The sequence below is a fragment of the Rhinatrema bivittatum genome, chromosome 12, assembly GCF_901001135.1.
Source record: "Rhinatrema bivittatum chromosome 12, aRhiBiv1.1, whole genome shotgun sequence".
NCBI lineage: Eukaryota > Metazoa > Chordata > Amphibia > Gymnophiona > Rhinatrematidae > Rhinatrema > Rhinatrema bivittatum.
In genome coordinates this window covers 9,706,565-9,727,065 of record NC_042626.1, presented here as the reverse complement: position 1 = coordinate 9,727,065, position 20,501 = coordinate 9,706,565, and the positions used below count along the sequence as shown (strand labels likewise).

The window sequence follows — 20,501 nt, the reverse complement described above, 5'->3', positions numbered from 1 at the left end:
CGGGTCTCTACTACCACCCCCCCTACACACACCCACCCCCCCTCAGCCAGCAGCGCCCACCGGCCACGTGCATAACTCCTGTTGCATATTTAACCCTAGTGCACGGGTACAATTGTGGGATGCAGGGAGATAAAGCACTAGGCAGGGAGTAAGAAGGGGGTCTCTGCCAGGAGAGAGATAAGGATTTATCACACCACACTGGCTGCAGATAAAAGGACCTTCTGGCCCACCCGCTCTATCTGCATCACCTGCAATCTGTAGCCAGCGTGTGAAAATGCACCGTTTGGTCCTTCATCTGCGGCCACGAGCGCCAGCATTCATCTTCCTCCGACAGCCGCCTCCCGAACCCTGCCTGCACTTTTTCATCCCGTGCTTCTCAAACCTTTTTTTTTTTTTATCTTTTGTACAATCGCAATTGTCTTGGGATGGGGGGGGAGGGATACAAAATCCAGGCCAGACATGTAGAGAAAAAAAACACACACAAAAACACAACAAATTGTTCAAAGGCACCCCACACACAGAGCACAGAACAGGCAGCAAAGTAAAACGCCTGCGACGGAAGCCACACGACCGTGCACCTTCCCTCTCACAGTTACGCATGATTAAATGGCAACCAAAATGGTTGTTAAGGGTGACGAGGATAGAAATATGAGGGAAAGATTAGAGATCCATAAAACTGCCTAGTTGCCAGGCCAAATTGATGTCAGGCAACCCACCCCCCCCCCCTTAAAAATCCCCTCCCCCATCCCCCTCCTCTCCGGGAGACATATGCTAGCAACTGGAAAAGAAGGCCGGGCAGAATACCAATCGCCCAGCACAGCTGTTGCAAAATAATAATATTTCCCTGTGATGCCGGCACGGCTCGCTCATTGTTTTAAGGAACACGTAATCAAGAGGGGGGAAAAAAATGACAATTCCTCCTTTCTGAAAGGAAGAAACACGACCGCCATGTTAAGTACGAGAAGATGGCCCCAGCGGGAGCACTGACCGTCGGGCGTGCGGGAGACCCTGCTTTAAACCCCCGAATCCAGTCCCCGGCACCTCTGGCCGGCCAGCGCGGGCACGCCGCCGAGGGCGGTGGCGACCACAGCACCCGGCGAGGGAGCAGGTCCCGGCCACGTTATCTGCTCTTTTCTTCTGCCGTCCTCGCCGCTGCTGCGTCACTGCTGGCCAGGCCCGGGACGCACAGGCCTAGGGAGGTCGCAGGCACCGTGTGCCCTCCCCCCCCCAGGTCATACGAGCAAGGGCCAAGGAGACGTGGCAAAGGCGAAGGAACTCCCGGAACGGTGCCCTTTCAAATCCTCTCTCCCCCACACATGCCTGCAGGAGAATAATTTATACCGTGGCGCCGAAGCAACACGCGAGAATTCAGGGATAGAAAACGGACAGAACACACACACGCGCTCGCAGGGCTCTGTGCACAGGGACGGTGCTGGGGTGACCGGCACAGCAGGCAGGCAGGAAGACGGAGACTGGACTCACTGGTACAGGTTAACATCCTATCCCGTAAATCCCTACAGGCCCACCCCTTCCCCCGCTGGTTCAGGGGATACAGTCGGGGAAGGTTAATCCCTCGCTGCCTGATCTGGAGGGCGATCTCCTGCTCTCGGGCCTCCTGTAATGGTGCCAGAGGATGTGGTTAGTGCAGTTAGTGTAGCTGGGTTCAAAAAAGGTTTGGATAAGTTCTTGGAGGAGAAGTCCATTACCTGCTATTAATCAAGTTGACTTAGGGAATAGCTACTGCTATTAATTGCATCAGTAGCATGGGATCTTCTTAGTGTTTGGGTACTTGCCAGGTTCTTGTGGCCTGGTTTTGGCCTCTGTTGGAAACAGGATGCTGGGCTTGATGAACCCTTGCTCTGACCCAGTATGGCAATTTCTTATGTTCTTATGCTGCAGCCTCAGTTGGGGGCAGGATCTGAATGCAGGAGGAAACCTCGGGGCAAAGGAAGACAAAACACCACAGACACCCCTGCTGGTCAAGTGCAGATGCATTTCACGGTATCTTTATGGGGAAACCGGACCAAGCCAAAATACAAACTTCAGCAAAACCCATTCAGCCAGAGCTTCCCTGATACAGGGCCACAGGCAGACACGGCAATCCTGAAGGAGTCTGCAAACAAGCGGGAGGTGTCCCGGGACTCACTACGTGAGCTCATAACAAAATAATGAAACCAAGGCGGTGACATTTCCTTATTACGCCCGTAAACCGGGAGAGCACAGCCCTAGGTGTTCGCTTTAAAAAGTCCTCAGATTCCTGGTTTTCTATCCCCCTGACCTTTCACTAAATCCGAGCACAGCAAGGCAAAGCAGAGCCATGCAGCAGGCTCCAAGGAATTCAGACCTCATCCACCATTTCCCATCCTACAGGAAGGACACGTTTAACAAGGTGGGAGGGGCCACTGTGGATCAGAAAAAAAATTAAAAAGCATCCTAAGAACTGAGAAACTGGGCCAGCTGGTCTAACGTCCCGGCTCCAATGAGGAGCAGCGGATGTGTTACAGTTACTCGTTCACCTCTCTTTTCATCTCTCCCCCCTGCTCTTCTCCCTCCAGCACCAGCTCCCAACACCACCCTCTCTACACGCCTGGAGCAGCCTGCCTGCCATATTCAAGTCCCACCAAAAACCCTGCCTCTTCCCGATCATAGCTTTGTCGATTTTAATGATGCCCTGCGTAATAAGTTATCATCGAGGCTAGACTGCAAGCTCCATGCGTAGGACTAGGAACACCATAGAAGGAGGTGGAGAAAACGTGGCTCGCGTGGTTGTGTTGCCCACCCTTGGTCAGACCCCATAAGAACATGCCATGCTGGGTCAGACCAAGGGTCCATCAAGTCCAACATCCTGTTTCCAACAGAGGCCAAACCAGGCCACAAGAACCTGGCAATTACCCAAACACTAAGAAGATCCCATGCTACTGATGCAATTAATAGCAGTGGCTTATCCCTAAGTAAACTTGATTAATAGCCATTAATGGACTTCTCCTCCAAGAACTTATCCAAACCTTTTTTGAACCCAGCTACACTAACTGCACTAACCACATCCTCTGGCAACAAATTCCAGAGCTTGATTGTGCGTTGAGTGAAAAAGAATTTTCTCCGATTAGTCTTAAATGTGCCCATCCGGTTTCCAGCTGTCCCCGTTTCAGGGGCTGGAGAGATCCCCACATTCTTACATCAAACGGCCCGGGACCTCCCCACTTTCCACAAGCGTTTACCCCAGTAATGCCTTCTGCCCCCGAAGCGCCCTGCAGCCGCGAGCTCCACGAGTTACCGCCGGGCTGGGCGAAGAAAGGACACGACCAACAGCTCCCAAAATGTTGAGAACCGTCCTGGAGGCCTTTCCATCCCTGTTCAGGTCCCAAAAATTGACAAGAAATTCAGAGGAAAGCAAGATCCCCCTCTTCCACCCTCCCCAGGAAACGCCGAAGGGAAGAGCTACAAAAGGCCGGAAGCGTTGGTGTGGAAATTGAGGGGACGGGGAATAAGATCACCGAGGGCGTTGGGACGGAGTTTCAGACACAGGCTCCAGGTTATGGGGGAAAGAGCGCAGCTGAAAGCTTAATAATTTCGTGCGACTTGAATGAAAGATGAAGCGAGGACCTTGGAATGGCGGCGGGGGTGCTGGTAACTTGGCCGAGTGCCCCACAGCAAGTTATGACTTTTCAGAAGCAGGGCAGGCAGCCACCTCTGGGGAGGAGGAAGAGGAGGACCTGGCGAACCCAGGCTGCCTGCACCGCACCAGTGCATCAGAAAGAAAAACTAAAAAGCCGACACGGAGAAGCGGAAAAAAAAAATTAGCTCTGTGGATAATCTGCCTCACTGCTAAAATTTCAAAGCAGCCAGAAATAACAAAAAATAAAAAATAAAAATTGGCAGTTACTAGCCAGGTAGCCTTGGAAAAGCCACCGCTTATCCCTGGGGGCGAACAAGAATGAAAGCACCGAGACCTGCCGGCCACCGAGGGAGACAGGATGCCGGGCTCCACGGACCTCCTGCCTGGCACCTCCACTGGGAACCCGACGTGGAAGGGTTAACATCGTCCCTCGCATCTTTAAAACCCGGTAAGAGAAAACCCGCTCTCGCTCCACAGGATAAACTGGGAGAATGCTGCCAGTTACTCAGCTGTAAGTGAGTCAAGGCAAAACGATTATGCCAGCACGCCCTGCGTCACTGCCCATGAAAACCAGGACAGTGAAACCAGCATCTAAAAGAGAGGATGCAAGGACCTCCTGCCTGCTACAGGCAAGGACCGTCTCTCTCTCCCTCATCCAACCACAAAATTCTGCAGCAAGACACTGCCGCGCTCCCCACCCGTCAAACCCTCCCTTCCGAGGCCTCTCCCGCGTTCCAATCCAGCTCTCCAAAAGCTCACCCACATCAGCAAATGAGGTGACAAGGACCTGCGGCCAAACCAAAGCTGCAGCTCCCCCTGGAGCCGCCACCACCACTCCGGCTCGGGCATTAGAGCTACAGCTCCTGTTTCTAGAGGCACTTCCGGCCCCAGCCAGGAAGCAAACCGAAAAGGATGGGATTGACAGACCTGGGGGGGGGGAGAGAGAGTAATCTCTCAGTCTGCAGCACAGAACACCATCAGTAAAAAACCTTAAAGGCAATACATGAACATATCACAAAACAGAGAGACGCGACTGTGGCTTCCTGATACTTCAACAAACCAGCCAAGAAGATATTTTGTTCACATTAAACCACAATTAGAATAAATCAAAGGGGGGGATAAATGAAAACAAACCGTTCTGACCTAATTTATCAGGCTTAATGGGCTAACATCCACAAGGCCACGGGATAACCCAAGCAGCGCCCTCGGACAGAGCCTGCGAACGCTGCCGGTGATGGCGGGAAAGGAAGACAGGCTGCCTGCACGAGGGGAGTGAGTGCCAAGCCCCTCCTCTACCACTGGCACCGGCGCTCTCCCCGGGCCCAGTTACAAACAAGAAACCTCCGGCGTCAAAACAAAAATCGCTCAGCAAAGGAGCTACTTATATCTGAACTTAAATGCACATCCCTTGACCTTCCAAACTGGACTGTGGGGGGGAAAAACCAACTTAGACAAAGGATTTGTCTTCACCCGGGCCCCCCGGGGAGGGTTAATGGTGGACAGCAAGGTGCACGGATCACGTTAAGAACATCTACATCGTACCAAGGAAGCCTCATTTATCGAGATACGTTCAGCTACACCTTGCACTTCTTAGGGTAGATCATGGACGCGGCCGGGGGTGAAGGTCGTCCTAGGAAAAAGGCTTTCTAGAGCGTAATCCAGGCTTTGCTCTGAGATAGCAGCCGCGACCTCTCCCACCCCACTCCGAGGTGCTATATGGATTAATGCGTCTCGTCCCTAAAAGGACTGTAACCCAGGCCACCTCCTACTGCCAGGAGTATGGCGAAGGCCCCGCCCGTCAAACGCAGCCCATCAGACTCTCCCCTAACCCTCCAACTCCATGAGCAGGCAACGGCCACGCTGGGCACTTCCCCCCCCCCCCCGAAGGAAAGCAGATTTTGCTCCAGGCCCAAACCGGACTTCCCCTAGATGTAGGCATGCACAGCAGCGCCCCTTCATTCAGCCCCCAAATCCAAGCCCCTAACATCAGGGACATGGTCTTAAACCGTGGCTGAACCCAAACTGATAACCAATGCAGCAAACATAACGGTGGAGCCCCAAAGGCTTCTGACCGCCACCGTAGAAGTGATGCGTTCAGCATCCTCTCGGCTGGTAAAAGGGAAGACCAGGCCTCAACTCTCCAGGCATTCAATGCCAACTCGGTTAGCAGCAGCAGCCGCCAATCGGAGCCAAGGCACAAGTTAAACCGATAGATCAGCCGAGGGAGATCATGACGGCATCAGACAAGGCAGATTCACCGGAGCCGACAAACCCCTCTTCGTGGATAATTGTAATCGGATATTCTGGTCAGGAACGAGGCAATCCAGTTTCTAAGGACAGCACCTAAACTCAACTGCCCACATCTGTCTACGAGGAGAGAACGATCTACCAGACCCAACGTGCAAGAGAGGTCCAACGAGATCAAGTCTTCACGACACAGAATATCATCAGGCAGGGACACCAAAACAGTGCTGGTGCCGTGGACTCATTCAGAAACCAGGCCGACCACAATCCAGGCCTGGCCCAATGAATGCTGTCAGCTGAGATCCTGACACTTTTTTTTTTTTTTTTTAAAGATTTTGGCCAAAGAAATGATGCTGGAAATCAGTCAATGACTCATACAGGATGGCACACGCAGAGAGGGTTTTCTTTAATACAGGCATCATCACAATTAAGCAGTGCAGGCAGACGGGGAGCAGACCCTCCGTTAGTGAAGCAGTCACCAAGCTACGACGTCATGCGGCAGGGGTCAAGCACACAGCGGGTTACTCCTCATTCCCTCCAGGATCCTTATCAAGGAAGGCAGCCTGAAATCATCCAAGAGCTGCTTAATCAACCTGCTATGCAAATTTATCTCAGGCATATTCTTTGCGCATCTCCCAAAAAAAAACCCCAAAGTGGCTGTGAAGTCCCCAGGACAGGTTTGGGAGGGCCCTGGTTTAAATCCTCCAAGGGTGTGACGAACACGCTGGCGTTCGGATGACCTTCTGCCATGCAGATAAAGTGGCCGACGGGTGCCACGGGGCCAGAACGGCTGCCTTTTTCCAAGGAGAGAACCAGTTCTAGCAAATCAGTCACAGACGGGAAATCCTCATAAATTTACAGCACGGCAAACAACTGCACAGTCTAGGATGCCAGAATAAAATGGGGTTGGAGAGAGGAGCAGGAAAGAGAAATATTTTATATGTCTGTGTGTGTATGTATATATACACAAACATATATAAAACATGTGCCACCTATGTGCCCAAAATTGTTTTATGAATGATTATACCTAGCAAGAGGGCTCAGAGATGCACAGCAGTGATGTGTGGATTTTACTCTACAGCAGGCATCAAAGTGCCAGAAGCCAGAGGGCGTTCACCAACAGGTGGCCCAGTGGTACATTATCCAGGCAGTAACGCAGCACAAGAGCAGCCCTCAGCCTCTGCACAGTACATACAAATCTTTTAATGCAAAAGTGCGGGCAAATGCAACTGTAGCAGATCTGCAAGCAGCGCCCTTCCAGCAAAGGTTTACACTTCTCCGTACTTCAACATCCCTGCGTCAACGTGCAGAGCGAAAAACTCAGCCTCTCGCCTCATCACTCCAAGTCCCAGCACGGGAGGGAGCTCACTGTGCGGGAGGAGGACGTTCTGCTCATTTTGCAAACCCCCCCATGCTGGATCTGTTTACACTGTCAGCGGAGGAGACACATGGCACAGGCCCGATCCCGCAGAATTATCAGCGCTATTCACTTACGGATACAGTGAAAAAAGCGGGAGAGCGGGCCGCGGGCACAGGAGAGTGTCCTGTACGCGCGATGCAGTAAATACATTTATTTAAATTAGGCCCGGTGGTAAAAAGAGGCGCTAGGGACACTAGCGCGTCCCTAGCGCCTCTTTTTGGACAGGAGCGGCGGCTGTCAGCGAGTTTGACAGTCGACGCTCAATTTTGCCGACGTCTGTTCTCAAGCCCGCTGACAGCCACGGGTTCGGAAACCGGACGCTGGCAAAATTGGGCATCCGGTTTTCAAGCCGCAGGCCGATTTCAAATTTTTATTTATTTTTTTTTTACACTTTTTTAAACTTTCGGGACCTCAGACTTAATATCGCCATGATATTAAGTCGGAGGGTGCACAGAAAAGCAGGTTTTACTGCTTTTCTGTGCACTTTCCCGGTGCCCGAAGAAATTAGCGTCTACCTTTTGGGTAGGCGCTAATTTCTGAAAGTAAAATGTGCGGCTTGGCTGCACATTTTACTTACTGAATAGCGCGGGAATACCTAATAGGGCCATCAATATACGTTAGGTTTGGGGGGGTTGGACGCTCTGTTACCCCTTACTGAATAAGGGGTAAAGCTAGCGCGTCCAAAACGCGCGTCCAAACGCCGGCTAACAGTGCGCTCCGTCGGAGCAGACAGGTTTTGGTCTTTTTCTGCCATCATTACTCTGTTATTATGTTAAGAGTCTTCCTGCATTCCCAGACCGTCGGCGCGCACTGTACTGTATCGGCCTGTAACTTACTGGCAATCAACAAACGTTTTAGACAAGTCGCGTGGGAGACCACTGCACACGTACGGCCTGCCCAGGGACACTGCACATCTGACCCGTTTACAAGCATCGTGAGGGGGGGGGGGCGGGGGCAGCAGAATTGTGCATAGCACTGAACAAGTCAGGCTACACTGCCAACACACACGCACACACACACACGCAAACACACGCGCAAACACACACACGGAGAGGCACCAATGGTTCCCTAAATCAAGCAAATGGGTATTTTTTTTCTCCAGACTCTCAGGAAAATGACTGGTCCAAGACGACTCGTAGCAGAAGGGACTGAAATGTTTAAGGTTCCCAGGAGAAAGTGACGTGCAGACTAACGAAATAAAGAGAGCGCGCGCTGTGTGCAGAATACAGAGAGATCATTGTGCAGCGGCTTCCAGGGCTCCTGGGACCGGCAGGGAAAGGCTCCCCTGAAAGCTATTGCATAAAACAGCGCTTCGCATCCCACCCCTCAAAGGACCCGACAGGGACTTAAGGGTGGTACATATTCTACCCATCGGATGGGCTGCGTTTCACAGGTTACATGCATTATTCTCCAGCAAGGTCACAGGAATAATCAGCCTTTAAATTAATCTTCACCAAGGTCAACTTAAATTGCGGCACTGAAATTCACTCAGCTACGCTTAAGGGCTACTGTTGAACAGAAGGTAACAACAGTACATTATTTAATTAGCTTAACGAATTTACAGCTCCCCGGGAAGGGAAGATGGACAGTCCCAGTCCTTGTGCAGCTCAGACGCCATTGGCTGGCTCCAGTGCGCCGGGGGCGGGGGGAAATCTCACGCATGCCTTCTGGCCGGAGGACGGTCACGGCAACGGGAGGACTGGAAGGGAGAGAGGAAAATGTGTGTGGGTGGGGGATCATCGCTTCCTACTTCCAACACAGAAAAAAAAGAACAGAGTCCTCCTACCTTTAAGCCACAGGGTGTTCGACTGTGAAGGAGCAGCTCGATAGCTAAGAGTCATTGACTGGGAACCGGGAGACCCAGGTTCAGATCCTGCCCCTGCCCCGGACTGGAGCAATAGCGTCCAATGATTTCAAGGTAGCAGAACGGTGCAATAAGGTGGTGGCCATAGGTTAGGAGGATACTCGGGTATATAAGGAGAGGGACAAGCAGCAGAAAAGAAGGAGGTGATAATGTCCCTGTACAGGGCACTGGCGAGGCCTTACCTGGAATACGTTATTCAGTTCTGGAGGCTGCACTTCAAACGGGACAGAGAAAGGCTGCAGGGGGGGGTGTTTCAGAAAATGTCAACAAAAACTGTACGGGGACTGCACCAAAATATATAAAATATATACCCCCTGGAATGGGAGTGGCCAACTCCGGTCCTCAGGAGCCACAAACGGGCCTGGTTTTCAGGATATCCAATGTCCGAGGTAGATTTGTATACAAGGGAGGCAATGCATGCTATCCTCTCTCATACATATTCACTACAGATATCCTGAAACCCAGGCCCGTTTGTGGCCACCCCTGACCTGGGGGGGAATACGATAGAGACATTTAAATATCTGAAAAAGGTTCGAATGGTGCACAAGAGGCCAACCCTTTTCCAACGGAAGAGAAGTTGTGAAACTAGGGGTCATAACGTGAAGCTCTGAAACGCCACCAGGAAATATTTTTTTTTTATAGAAAGGGTGATGGACGCCTGGAACGCCATTCTGGACGAGGTGGTGGAGATAAGAACCGTAGCAAAATTCAAAAAGGTGTGGGATACGCATAATGAAGGCATAGTGGATGGATAACTTGCACAGAGGGGCAGCTACAACCCAACACAGCAGTGGTACACGTGGAAGGGGGGACAGCCTGGATGGGAGTAATCTGCCTGTGGCAGCTACAATCCCAAAACAACAGTGGTCCGACTTCATCACGGCTCAAAGGAAACACATGGGAGGCCAACGCAGTGTGATGACCGTGATGGACTCAGCCATGCTTGGGACAGATAAGACAGGAGGGTTGAGAGATTGGGTGGCCGTTGGCGTTGGGTTGCATTTGAGAGTTTTAGATGAGCATCTACCAAAAGAGGATGAATCTCAACTGGGCAAACTGGATGTCGCCCGTTCGTTACTGGGTTACTACAGACCCTTCCTATAACCTTTGGCCTCCGGTACCTCTTAGATTGTAAGCTCTTGCAGCAATGGGATGTCGTCTCTGTACACAGAAAAAGACAGAACTTGTTTAACCCTTTTGCAACTTGACATTCAGGAGAGTTATCACCAGGTTACAGCAGAAACCAACAGGTTGGGGCTGGAAAACATTTGGTGACAGGCACTTTTTGCAGCTGGGTTTCGATTGGTGGGGGAGGCTCGTCACATCCTTCAGTACTATCAGGGAGAAACGGCAGTCAAGGCGCTACTCTCCAAGGTGACGAAGGCAAAGGCAAAAAGGTCTGGGAATGCAGGAAGGCTCTTAACATAATAACAGAGTAATGATGGCAGAAAAAGACAAAAACCTGTCTGCCCAGTAATTTTCTAATGATAGCAACTGCCGCTCCATGCAGGTTATCCCCAAGCCTCGTGGTTAAGGGTAGCAATATTTACAATCAAAACCAAGCAACTTTCAAACCCGTAACAAAAGTTACTGCTAGCAACATTTGTACAGGGTGAGCAGCCTTCTTGATAATTCAGATGATACTGCTTTAATGTGCTTTGCTTTTGGACTCCTTGTGGATTACAGTTCTGGGTCCTCCCTCAATAGTGACTAAACACTACTCTGCATCTATCTATCTATATATACACATACATACATATATACACATATACACTATCCTGTGTTCATGTGCACAAATGTTAGAACTTTTTTTTTTAAACAGAAGTGGTAGACGATGTTCAAACAATTTTGTTTACAATTCAAATTTGCCTTCTGCAAGCCTGGATGATCCAACTCTAACAATTATTATTTGACACAGAACCCAGTACTTACAGCCAGCCACCCCCTTCATTGGAAAGCGATACCCTGTACGGTTATTGTCTTTGCTGTATCAACAAAAATGACTATTGCAGTGTACGTAAGTATAGAAAAGGGAGCCTGGGCGTTCTGCATCTGGAGAGCTGCCCACATTTCCAGAGAGCACTCTGAAAAAAAATTATGGTATCTAAACTATTCCGTTTACATTTCAAAAATATTTCTGGTGATTGTCACCCTGGAGGTTCTTTTCAAGCTCAGAATGGAAGCAAGATGTTTGTCCTCCTGTCTCCGCCTATTCCTGCTGCCTTCCCTTCACTTTTAAAAAGGCTTTTGGGACGTTGCATTGATTTGCAGAGAGGACTGGGGAGAGGATTATGCCTGGGGTAGAGGAGGCGGCGGGAGCTGAGGGAGCCTTGCCCAAAGCCAACGCACACGTTTCTGTTTCCTGTAAACACCGTGCGTACCCGGGAGGGCAGAAACCCACAAACGTGCTTTGCAAATCTTATTCCGTTTGGTGCAGCAAGAGCACAAGGGCAGCGGTTAATGGACTCTGCCACTGTACGCTCAAGCCAAGACGCGGACGGGTGCAGACACCACGGCCTACTTTTTCTACCAAGCCCGTCACCACATCTGACATCCGCCGCGCGCCGAATCCCCCACGCTGACCTTAAGCGACAGCTCTGGGCTTAGAGGCGGGTAAGGGAAAACTCTGGGTTACGGGCCTGATACTCATGGACAGTGTGGCCGTTATGGCCAAGCCGACCCAGGCACTCTACTGGCCTGCAGGGGGAGAGGAGGCTGGAGAATAAAGGGAGATGGCACTTAAAGACCACAAGGACACTGGGTCTGTGCGCAAGAGGCATTGAGGATACAAGAAAATGGTCTGCAGGAAGGCGTTGCCATGGCAACGGCACCGGTAAGGCCTCATGGCTCCATGGTCAGCTCTGTCCTGTGCTCGGGCATCGCCTCAGATCTCTTTGGACCAGGTGACCTCACAGACTCCAGGATTTGCATCCCCCGTAACCTAGCCAGCCGGCTCTGTGTCTTTGTGCGGGAAGTAGCAGTGTAAAGCTCGGGCAACACTCAAAGTCAATGCAAACCGGCAGAAACCGAGAAGTGAGGAGGATTAGAAGACTCCCAACACCACTATAAAATTAGCAGAAATTTAAGAAGAGAGTATAACAGCAGGATATGGAGCGTGAAATCTGCTATTCCACCCACATGTATTAAACATTCCACCCAAAAACGGAAGCGAGACCACCCATCTAGCCTTGCACTATTTAAATAGATACACAAGCAAATTCCCCCCCCCCCCCTCCCACCCTCTGTTCTATGAATTATCTTTCGCTATAGATAGAAACAGGAATGCCAGCATGAAAACTTGTGCGCAAAGAACATCATCCACAGGAATGCAAGGATTAATCAGGATCCAGGGGAAGTTCAGTTCAGGGGGCTGAACGCAGCAATGTTACACCGGCCAAAGCTGCACCGGCTGAACAGTTCCTTGAAAAAAAAGCTGCATCTTGCACGACCAGAGACAAAACACGGGAAGAGCAGTGGGGTCCTTTATGTTGTCATGGGAGGGGGGGGGGCGGGGGGTGACTGGAAAGAGCAAATCAGAATTCCCCTCCCCCCCCTATTTTATTTTTAATCACAAGCAAAACGTTTTACCTATTTCGTGTCATTTGTTTTCATTCCGTCAATGCCAAAACAAACCGGCTCACCAGCAACATTATGCCCATCTATCATACAGACATCAGCACGGCCGTTCTGAAACTGGATAGGATTCACAACATCAAAAGCCACGTCCATCAGCCTCAAGAATAAGTCTTCAGAGGATCCGTCAAAACAAGCAAACTGCAAGCACTGCCGGGCCAAAGATCAATATCCATTTGGCCAATACTAAGTTTATCCAAGAGCCAGCCTGACAGTAAGGCAGGTCTCCATGCACTGAATTCCAGATCCTGGGGCCGGCACAAAGGACTTTTCTAATTCTCTGCAATTTTACAATCCTTCCTTCAAAGAAGGAAGCCAAGGGAGATCTTCCTGGCTGGAGCAAAGCGATATCTACATGCAACAAAGTTTCAGACAGACAGACAGACAATCTCCCGGGAAAGCTTGATATAACGAAAATCAGAACCTTGCAATGAACTTGTAAATCATATAAAAAGGTAGGCAGGGGCGGCAGCATTATTCTAGCAGATCCGAAGGATCAGCGCAGCCTTTACTGAGGCCCCGAGATAAAAGGGCACTGCAGTAATCCGGTCTGAAAAGGAAATCAATGCTTCTCCTACTGCAACCAGAGCGTCGTAAGACAGGAAAGGTGGCACCTGCCGGGAGGAAGCAAGAATGTCTCTGTTTTACTTTAAACTACAGTCAAAACCTGCTGGTCAAATGTCCAGGGTGAATGAAAAATGATCCTAAGCCTCCTGGCCTATGCGTCACCTCCCAATTTCAGTTCTGGGCTAGGGCCGGGAAGCAGACGGCTTCCATCTCCCGGGGATTCTGCCCGTTCCAGTCCCTCCTCGCCACTCTCCTGTTCCAGCCTTAGGTGCTGCCCCCCACCCTTTCCACCCTTCTGTGCGGTCCGGCCACCACAGGGACGTTCCTGGGCCAGTGGGAGAAGCCGCGTCCCCTGCCTCCCCGACAGGCTTTGACTGCTGAAAGCTCTGCTCCGCCACCAGCAGCGGCAGCAGACAGGCCTGGCAGAAGGCAGCTCGGGTTCCTTCCAGGCCGGACCATCCGGCTTTCTGACTCCTCCCCCTCAGCACAAATGTAAGAGCAAAATCTGGAGAGCAATCAGCAACAAACTACAAAGGCTCACAGAACCGGGCCTGGTGGGCAGGACGGCGGCGAATCGCCAACTTTTGTTTTGTTTTTAAAAGCAAAGGAAAGACAGAGAAAATCATCCAGCTGCCGCCACCTGGGGCACCATCCAGGGCCACCATCCAGGGCCCCGGCAGAGAGACAAACCGTGCGTTTGGGACCTGCCAGGGGGAAAGCCACCCCCAGAAAAACAACAAACATTTACCACCAGCACCTGGGACAAGTACGACCTGAGCTAGGCTGAAGGGCCCTGGAAAACCCCTGCCTTCTCCGCAGGCCGGGGACGGCACGAGGTTTACCTTGGATTCCCCTGCTGATCATTTTCTGGACGGATGGCCCTCTCCCCGCACAGTCTCTTTCCTGTCTGAGCAGTTACTGCTTGGTGGGAAGATGCATAGTCGCCTTTAGCTCATTGGGACATTGTATTCTCCTCTGCAATTTCGCATGTAAGCTACTTCGTGCCCGTTGTCGATGTGCATTTTATGTATTATTTGAGAGCATTCATAAAAGCAAAACAAGCAGTACCCAAGAAGAATGGGGGTAGACGAGCTTCCCGGCCTCACCTCAGGAAAATAGTCCAAAGAGAACAGCCTAATTTACTGATTTGTCATTTATCCGATTACAGGTGAGATAGAAAGGGCAAGAGCGGAGAAACCCGACGGCTAATCAGAGCCAGGAAAGAGACTAATAAAATAAAAATTATTCAGGCCCGAGGGGAGGTGGAGAACAGCTCACAACCACCCCCCAAAAAATACCCATGCTTCTTAAATATATTTAAACAATCCTGCAGCACAATGATTTAACTGAGGGATACAAGAACGTCTCTGTCAACCTTTTCCATTCAATGTGAAAGAAACACAGAGATAGCATTGCCTTCAATTCAAGTGGGGGGGGTGGGAAGATATCCAGCTTCGCTGGTAGAGCCCGATGAGAGTGCTTTTATCCTCGGGCTGTCATATGCTCCCCCAAATAAAACTAAAAACAAAATAAGCATGGGAAGTCCAAACCCACAGCTTCGGGAGTTTAAAGCAGACGAGGAAACGTGAGGTGGCAGAAAGCAATCCCCTGTGCTGTCCGTGATAGAGAGGAGCGGCTCCCATCTTTCCTGACTGCTAGCCTTCTCAATTACCGGCCAAAACCGTGAGGGGAAAAACAGTGCAGGGTGTGCTGTCAGCCATCAGCCAAAACATTTGGGTTTACGCCTAACATTTTAATTAATTACTGACTACAGAAATTATTTGGGAATTGTTCATTACCAGCAAAACATTAGACAATTTCAATAATGGGAAACCAAACAGCTGATGTGCTATGAAGCAGATGGCGCTTTGCAAAAACATTAAATAAGAGGTACCAAGAACTCAGAGGAGGAGGGGCAGGAAAAAAAATCCCAATTCTGAAGCTGATTTCCCAGCTAAACTAGGACCCCTGCCCTCAGCCACATGCACGGATTCAGGAGTCTGCAGGATGTCTGTCTAACAAGTGTCAGACAACAGATAACACCCTTTCATTTCAAATCTTCATAAAATATTGTGCATCAGTAAAATTCTGCTGCACCCACCTCCCCCACAAAAAAAAATAAATCTGTTGAGCTAAGATAGAGTAGGAAGGGGCATGTGGAGTATGACACCCAAAAAATAAAGCAGAAATCTCAACCAGCAGGGCACTTCAGAAGGGAAAGGAGGAGCAGCAGCAGCGGTCACTAAAGTCCATAAATACAGGGCCAGCAGCGGTCACTAAAGTCCATAAATACAGGGCCAGCAGCGGTCACTAAATTCCCTAAATAAAGGGCCAGCAATCACTAAAGAGAGGTGCAAGCCTAAAGTCCATAAATACAGGAGCAGCAGCAGTCACTAAAGAGGGATGGGAGCCCTAAAGTCCTTAAATACAGGACCAGCAGCGGTCACTAAAGTCCCTAAATAAAGGGCCAGCAGTGGTCACTAAAGAGGGATGGGAGCCCTAAAGTCCTTAAATACAGGAGCAGCAGCGGTCACTAAAGTCCCTAAATACAGGACCAGCAGCGGTCACTAAAGTCCCTAAATACAGGGCCAGCAATCACTAAAGAGAGGTGCAAGCCTAAAGTCCATAAATACAGGAGCAGCAGCGGTCACTAAAGTCCCTAAATAAAGGGCCAGCAGCGGTCACTAAAGAGGGATGGGAGCCCTAAAGTCCTTAAATACAGGAGCAGCAGCGGTCACTAAAGAGGGATGGGAGCCCTAAAGTCCATAAATACAGGAGCAGCAGCAGTCACTAAAGTCCCTAAATACAGGACCAGCAGCGGTCACTAAAGTCCCTAAATACAGGGCCAGCAATCACTAAAGAGGGATGGGAGCCCTAAAGTCCCTAAATACAGGGCCAGCAGCGGTCACTAAAGTCCATAAATACAGGAGCAGCAGCGGTCACTAAAGAGGAATGGGAGCCCTAAAGTCCATAAATACAGGAGCAGCAGCGGTCACTAAAGTCCATAAATACAGGAGCAGCAGCGGTCACTAAAGAGGGATGGGAGCCCTAAAGTCCATAAATACAGGAGCAGCAGTGGTCACTAAAGTCCCTAAATACAGGACCAGCAGCGGTCACTAAAGTCCCTAAATACAGGGCCAGCAATCACTAAAGAGGGATGGGAGCCCTAAAGTCCCTAAATACAGGGCCAGCAGCGGTCACTAAAGTCCATAAATACAGGAGCAGCAGCGGTCACTAAAGATGTAGAAAGTCCCAGGTGGGAGGCAGGAAGGAGCGGAGGGAAGTGCAAGGCAGAAGGAGAAAGGAGGGAAGGGAGGGACCGGCAAGCACCGGCCCCAGCCCCTGCTCTCACCCGGCCGGACGCTCTTCAGCCGCACGGGCTCCCGGAAGTGGCGGATGACGGCCAGCGTGTCCCGGTGGGTCAGGCCGCTCACCGGGGTCCCGTTCACCTCCAGCAGGACGTCGCCGGGGGCGGGCGTCTTGCCCGACAGGCAGGAGCCGTCCCGCAGGCGGCCCAGGAAGGGGAACTCGCCGCGCTCGGCCCCGCCGCGCACCTCGGGCTCCCCGGCCAGGACGCACTCCTGCTCCCGGCTCTGCCAGTGCTTCTTCTTGCGCAGGGTACGGGACATCCCCCGTCACCAGGCCGCCGGGAGAACCAGGCGAGGAGGCTCTTCAGGGCGGGGACCGCGGGGCGTGCATCCCGAGCCTGCAGCCCCGATCCCGAGCGCTTCCCAGAAACTTCCCGGCGGGCACCCCCGCCCCCTCTCCTCACTCGGGGCGGGGCGGTGAAGCCTTCTCTAGGGTCCGAGGGCTGCGCCTGCACCGCTATGGAAAGAAGCAGGGTCCTGGCGCCCTATCCGACCCCTGCCCGGGCCCCCGAGCAACGAGCGCGAGACACGGACAGAGCGAGCGAGCGAACGAGCTAGGGAGATGGGGGCGGGGCCAGAAAGGCTGCGGACTCGAGCCCCGCCCCTTCCCTGAGACCCCGCCTCCTCCCCCCGGACCCCCGTGCAAAAAGCGCGCGACACGGACAGACAGAGCGAGCGAGCTAGGGATGGGGGGGGGGGGCTAAAAGACTGCGGGCTTGGGTCCCGCCCCCTCCCTGAGACCCCGCCTCCTCCCGGACTCCCGTGCAAGAAGCGCGCGACACGGAAAGCGACCTATGCAGACAGGGGCGGGGCCAGAAAGGCTGCGGGCTCGGGTCCCGCTCCCTTCTCTTCCCGGACTCCAGTGCAAGAAGCGCGCGACACGGACAGCCAGAGCGAGCGACCTAGGGAGACGGGGGGCGGGGCCAGCCAGGGAAATAAATTATTTAAAAAAGAAGGCTGCGGCTCGAACCTCGCCCCCTCCCCGAGATCCCGCCTCTTCCTCCTCCTCCCAGACCCCCGTGCAACAACCGCAGGACACGGACAGAGCGGGCGAGACGAGCTCAGGGAAATAAATAAAGAAAACATAACTACAACAAAAAAAGGGTTCCGGCCAAGCACCTTCCCAGAGGCCCCGCCTGCTGCTCCTGCACCCGGGCCCTCGTACAACAAGCGCGCGACAGGGAAAGGGGGCGGAGCGAGCCCAGAGGCCACGCCTGCTGCTCCTGCTCCCTTCCCCCTCCGAGGCCCCTTCTTCTCCTGCGGAAGAGCTCCACCCACCCTGTGTGACGTCACTAGCCACTGCCAGAGGAAGGCGATGCGGGTGCCCGGGGCTGGATCCGGCCCGATTATTTTGGGGCTTTTTTTTTTATTATTTTGTTTTGGAGGGAGGGGGTGGGAGGAAAATGCATCGGGAGGAAACGCCTCTTTACTGACCCTTTCCTGCCACCCGTCTCCTCTTTGTTAAAATGCAATGCAGGACTGCGCTCTTCCGTAGGTCTCCATGTTTCTTCAGGGAAACTTTCTTTTCGCTTTTGTTGAGTTTTAATCTTGCCTCCCATGGTATTCTGGTATCCGTAGTTTTTGGGGGTTTTGGTTTTTTTTACTCTATATCTGCAGGCACAGAGCTCCCAATGTTTTGGATAGAGGCTGTGTTTACACCAGGAGTTTGTGCTCCCTGCTACTTCTGTTTAAAATCAGCAGGGCAGGTTTTACAATGCATTAGCGAAAATATGAGATGATACCACTTTATTGGACTAATTTGATACATATTTTGACTAGCTTTTGGCAGTTATGCAACAGGCCAACAGGTCCCTGTAGCAAGAGCTAGAACATTCTGCTGCAAAGTTTCTGAATCTGTGGCACGTTTGCAAACAATTGCAACTTTTTGTATATTAATATACATTTTACATTAAAAAAAATACGTTTTCTAACTTTGCTTCTATGTCCGTATGGTTAATGCGACTTTTTTTGCGGTTGAGAGCAGGATCTCAGATGGCACAGGAAGTGGGTTTGAGGGGAACCTTGGAGAGGAGAGGAAAGGGGAAGAAGCGCTAGGAACAGACAACTACACATACCCGATCTCCTCGTATTTTCCCCAACCAATCCCTCACTTATAACACCCCCCCGTGCAGAACTTAGCCTCTTCTTCTCCCCCAGCCAACCCCCCCTCTCTCCAGCCCATCCTCTCCTTTTCCACTCTCTCCAAAGATCCACGGATGAAGGAACCTCTGAGGATCCACCACAGAGGCAACTGGTCTGCTCTGTCAGCAATTTCTTGTCTGACCCACATTTAAGACACACCTGCTTCAACAGCAGGGGAGAAAGTCTGATACTTCACTTTCAATGCATATTCAGCATAGCTCTCTGCTTCAACGGCAGGGGGAATGAAGAAAAGTAGATCTATATACAGACAACAACCAACAAGGACTGAATAACATAGTCTGGGTAAACAAATAAGCATGGGTATAGCTTGCTCATTGCGGCAGTTACTACCCCTAACTAATTAAGCTAGATATGTCACTTAGATGCAGCTCCAACACTGCTCTCTACATTAATGGTGGGGGTGGAAGGGAAATAGAACCAAAAGGTTACTAAGAACCAAGAGTAACATAAGTATGAGAGAAAAAAAAAGTGTGAAACTTGCTGGGCAGACTGGATGGGCCGTTTGGTCTTCTTCTGCTGTCATTTCTATGATTCTATATCCTTTCTATGTTTCTATGTGGGGCATTGGCCCCATGAGTATGATTACTCCATCTCTCCTATTGTCCTTGTTACTCACAAATAATTGAAAAGGCATGCAGCCCAATCACAGCTTTATAGGAATTTGACATGGGCTACACTCATATCTTTTGTTGTGGCCCCTGGGCCTACACTGAGACCACAACTCATTTCACATAGGCTATCGTTTTACGTCTCTACTGACCAGAGCTGGTTACTCATCCATTCAGAGCTGCAGAGGACCAAAGAGAGAAGACAGCAGAACTGACTTAAAGGAGTGATATCCTGCAGACGGACAAGCTTGTATGGCTGACAGCTGGGAGATCTCCTTAACTAGAGCAGACTGATGAAACCAATTGGTCTTTAGCTGCTGTCATCTGCTATGTAACATAGGAAGGCGAATCAAAAAGCCTGCAAAAAACTCCATTACCAGAGATTAAATTGCATCATTAAGGTTGTCACTAAAGCAGCGTGTGCCAGTAAAGCAGTACTATACTATTACTAATTCGTAAGTTTTAACATAAGTTACGTTCGTTCTCTTGATTGGCTTGCAGGGCAGACTGGATGGGCCATCTGGTCCCTTTCTGCCATCATTACTATGTTACTATGGCTTTATTGAGGGACACAAGGCAGTTCACAGCACTGATTTTGGAAGAGGGCTTAAAACTCGAGTGTTAATTCATATAGGGCCAGATTTTAAGACGTACGCGCAGGCATAGATTTATACGCACAACCCGGCGCGCACAAATCTTCGCCCGATTTTATAACATGCGCGCGCAGCCACGCGCATGTTATAAAATCCGGGGTTGGTGCGCGCAAGGGGGTGCACACTTGTGCACCTTGCACGCGCCGAGCCGTAGGGGAGCGGCCTCGGAGGGAACTTTCCTTCCACCCCCCCCCCCCCAGACCTTCCCCTCCCCCCAGCCCTTTCTAACCCCTCCCCCCCAGCCCTTTGATTAATACGTTGCGCCTGCCTTTGGACAGGCGTAGGTTGCGAGTGCCGCTGTGCCGGAGGCCTCTGTCCAGCCCCCGCCCCGCCCTTTTTTCAAGCCCCGGGACATACGCGTGTCC

At 51.3% G+C, this 20,501-nt stretch overlaps 1 protein-coding gene across 3 annotated transcripts in view; it reads right to left on the bottom strand.

The window, feature by feature from the left end:
- The window catches only part of MAGI3 (membrane associated guanylate kinase, WW and PDZ domain containing 3), a 188,192-nt gene extending 170,473 nt beyond the window's left edge, over window positions 1-17,719 (bottom strand). Inside the window, exon 1 of one of the 3 annotated variants that reach the window (XM_029574247.1) lies at window positions 16,697-17,719. In XM_029574247.1, coding sequence (XP_029430107.1) covers window positions 16,697-16,973 — 277 coding nt within the window. In that variant the 5' untranslated portion in view covers window positions 16,974-17,719. The remainder of the gene's footprint in view (window positions 1-16,696) is intronic. The other 2 variants (XM_029574245.1, XM_029574244.1) reach the window with 2 other exon arrangements.
- Window positions 17,720-20,501: the final 2,782 nt, after the last annotated feature.